Source organism: Penaeus monodon, chromosome 41 (genome assembly GCF_015228065.2).
Source record: "Penaeus monodon isolate SGIC_2016 chromosome 41, NSTDA_Pmon_1, whole genome shotgun sequence".
Classification (NCBI taxonomy): domain Eukaryota; kingdom Metazoa; phylum Arthropoda; class Malacostraca; order Decapoda; family Penaeidae; genus Penaeus; species Penaeus monodon.
This window is the reverse complement of record NC_051426.1, coordinates 31942724-31945223: the sequence shown is the minus strand read 5'-3', so window position 1 is coordinate 31945223 and position 2500 is coordinate 31942724. Positions and strand designations below refer to the sequence as shown.

General features: G+C 40.6%; 1 protein-coding gene across 2 annotated transcripts in view; it reads left to right on the top strand.

The window, feature by feature from the left end:
• Window positions 1-646: 646 nt before the first annotated feature.
• Window positions 647-2500, top strand: part of LOC119598210 (protein MEMO1-like) — a 16450-nt gene continuing 14596 nt past the window's right edge. For both annotated transcript variants that reach the window (XR_005230949.1, XM_037947838.1), the window contains exon 1: window positions 647-781. Coding sequence is in view for 1 of the 2 variants with exons in the window: in XM_037947838.1 (XP_037803766.1) it covers window positions 733-781 (49 nt within the window). In the remaining variant the exon portion in view is untranslated. The remainder of the gene's footprint in view (window positions 782-2500) is intronic.

The window sequence follows — 2500 nt, the reverse complement described above, 5'->3', positions numbered from 1 at the left end:
AAGGAGATGGGAAGCAAATGTTAAAGTAGGGGAGACAAATTAGAGGGAGAGGAGAGTCAAACAAGAGGGGATGTGAGCCAAACATAGTAAACATGTGACGACATGAGAGAGAGAAGAGAGAGGAAAGAGATGACATAGAAAAGAGAAGAGAGAGAGAAAAAAAATGAGAGAGAGGAGAGATAGAGGGAAAGAGGAGAATTAGAGGAAGAAAGAGGAGATAAAGAGAGGAGGCGAGAGGGAATGGATATAAGACTGAGATGAGAGAGACAGACAGACAGACAGACAGACAGACAGACAGATAGACAGACAGACAGACAGACAGACAGACAGACAGACAGACAGACAGACAGACAGACAGACAGACAGACAGACAGACAGACAGACAGACAAAGACACACACACACACACACACACACACACACACACACACACACACACACACACACACACACACACACACACACACGCACACGCACGCACACACATTCAGACGGATAGACAGACACGGAGAGTTGTCTTGAAATGTTTGACATTAACCATCCACATAATTTAACAAACTCACAAAAAAAAAAATTACTGACGCCCCTCGGAAAAATAGCCTAGTTTGCCCTCCTCCGTTTTCTGTGACGTGAGGGTCGCCGGAGAGTAAGCGCCCTGGTAACCGAGGGTCCCTTGTTGTCATTTCCTTTAATTTCTTTATTTTATCGAAAATTTACCAAAATAGGGATCAAAATGTCGGCTCGACGCGCCACCCACGCTGGCAGTTGGTACACGGACTCTGGTAAGTCGGTTTTACGAGGGTATGATGATGGGAAAAGGTCTAAAATAAGTGTTTTTTAGCCTCGATGGGTCTCTCGAGGTAACCAGGTCAAGATGGGGTCACGAGGTCAAAGGTCACGGCCAGGACGGAAGTCCTTTTCACCGTCTGTCCCATCGTGACACTGAAAGGCAGGCGAAAAACCGATGAATTTTCCCTCTTTTGCAGGGAGGAAGGGGAAGGTGTCAGAGAAGGTGGAAGGATTGAGGAAAATGAGCCTTCACTTCCAGCACGATTTTCCCCTTGCTTTGTCTCTTCTTGTGGGGGGGGAGTTTCCCCTAGATTTGGGGGACGTCAGTGCCTCTCCCTTGGCTCCTTTCCTCGTGTGGATATTCCCCTTTTAGAGTCGTCTTTTCCGTTGGTATTTGTGGTTGTGTTTTGGGGTTGGATATGATGGTCTCTTGTTTATTTACAAGGGAGAGCTGGGGAGGTAAACAAAGAGAGTGTTTTTGTTTGTTTTTTTGTGGGTTTTTCCCTCTGCGGCGTGACTGGGGTTTGGTACAGAGGTCGTTAGTCAATTAGATATGAAAATGATTCCTTGATGTTCCATGTGCAGTGTCGGAATTAGTAACAGGTGAATGATACGCGATAATCGCTCATATGAAGCCCAAGGGAGATTTTGATTATTTCCGTAAGATTGGGTATAGGATTTTGATTCCCCCCCCCCCCTTTTTGATGTCAAGTCTTTTGAGCACTTTTCTTATGACTCTGTCTTATAGGGAGGTGGTTTTTATAATAAGTGTAGTTCTTGAAGAGCCTCTATGTGACCTATGGAGAATAAATTTTGACCCTGTATTAGGCAACTGGTTTGTTTGTGAATCTTAGATGTAAGCTATATATAAGCTAGAATAATGAGATTTGTTATTCTGTTAAGAAACATGCAATATATATTTCATTTAAGTTTTGTGTTTTTTGTTTATCTTTTCATATATGGATTGGAAAGTAATTTTGTTCTTATTTTCTCTGCAGGAAGGAAAAGTATTTTGGTATCAGATTTTTCTCTCGTTCAGTTTTTACACTTTCATATTTTTTTTTTTTTTGTGCATGGGCTGAAAAGACTTCACCTGTCCCTTCGAGTAAATTTTGGATAGCATGTACCTATATACATTTATATAGGACAAAATATTGTGTTAAGTCCCCTAATCCATTTCATTCTTTAACAAACTCATAGCACTGATTTCCTATTTATTCAAATCCTCATTAAAATATTACATTATAATAGAGACATATACACAGTTAACAGTGATCTTCCTTCATTGATTCTCAGAACACTCTAAGGTACTTACATAATTAGTTTCTCATTAATTTTCTGCTGTGGATCAAATGGATGTTTCATCTGAATAATATTCCATTATCCTATAGTTTTGCAGCAACAGGCTCTTAGATGTAGGCTCCAAAATATTGTCCTATTTCATGTATTGATTTTCTTGTACTGAATTTCCTTAGTTGGCATTTGTTCACCATTATCTTTTCCTTTCTTACTCTTAAGTCAGTGCAATTGTGTCTGTTGCAGGCGTCTGTTTGAACTGGGAGGGTGAACTTATCTCACAGCCACTGAAAAAGCCTACTTTTATGTTGGGACCCCCCCCCCCCCAACTTTTAAACACTTTGTACACAAGCATAAATTCAATTTTATAATGAATGGGAGATGTTATCATAAATGATCTTATTAGCAGCCATGTT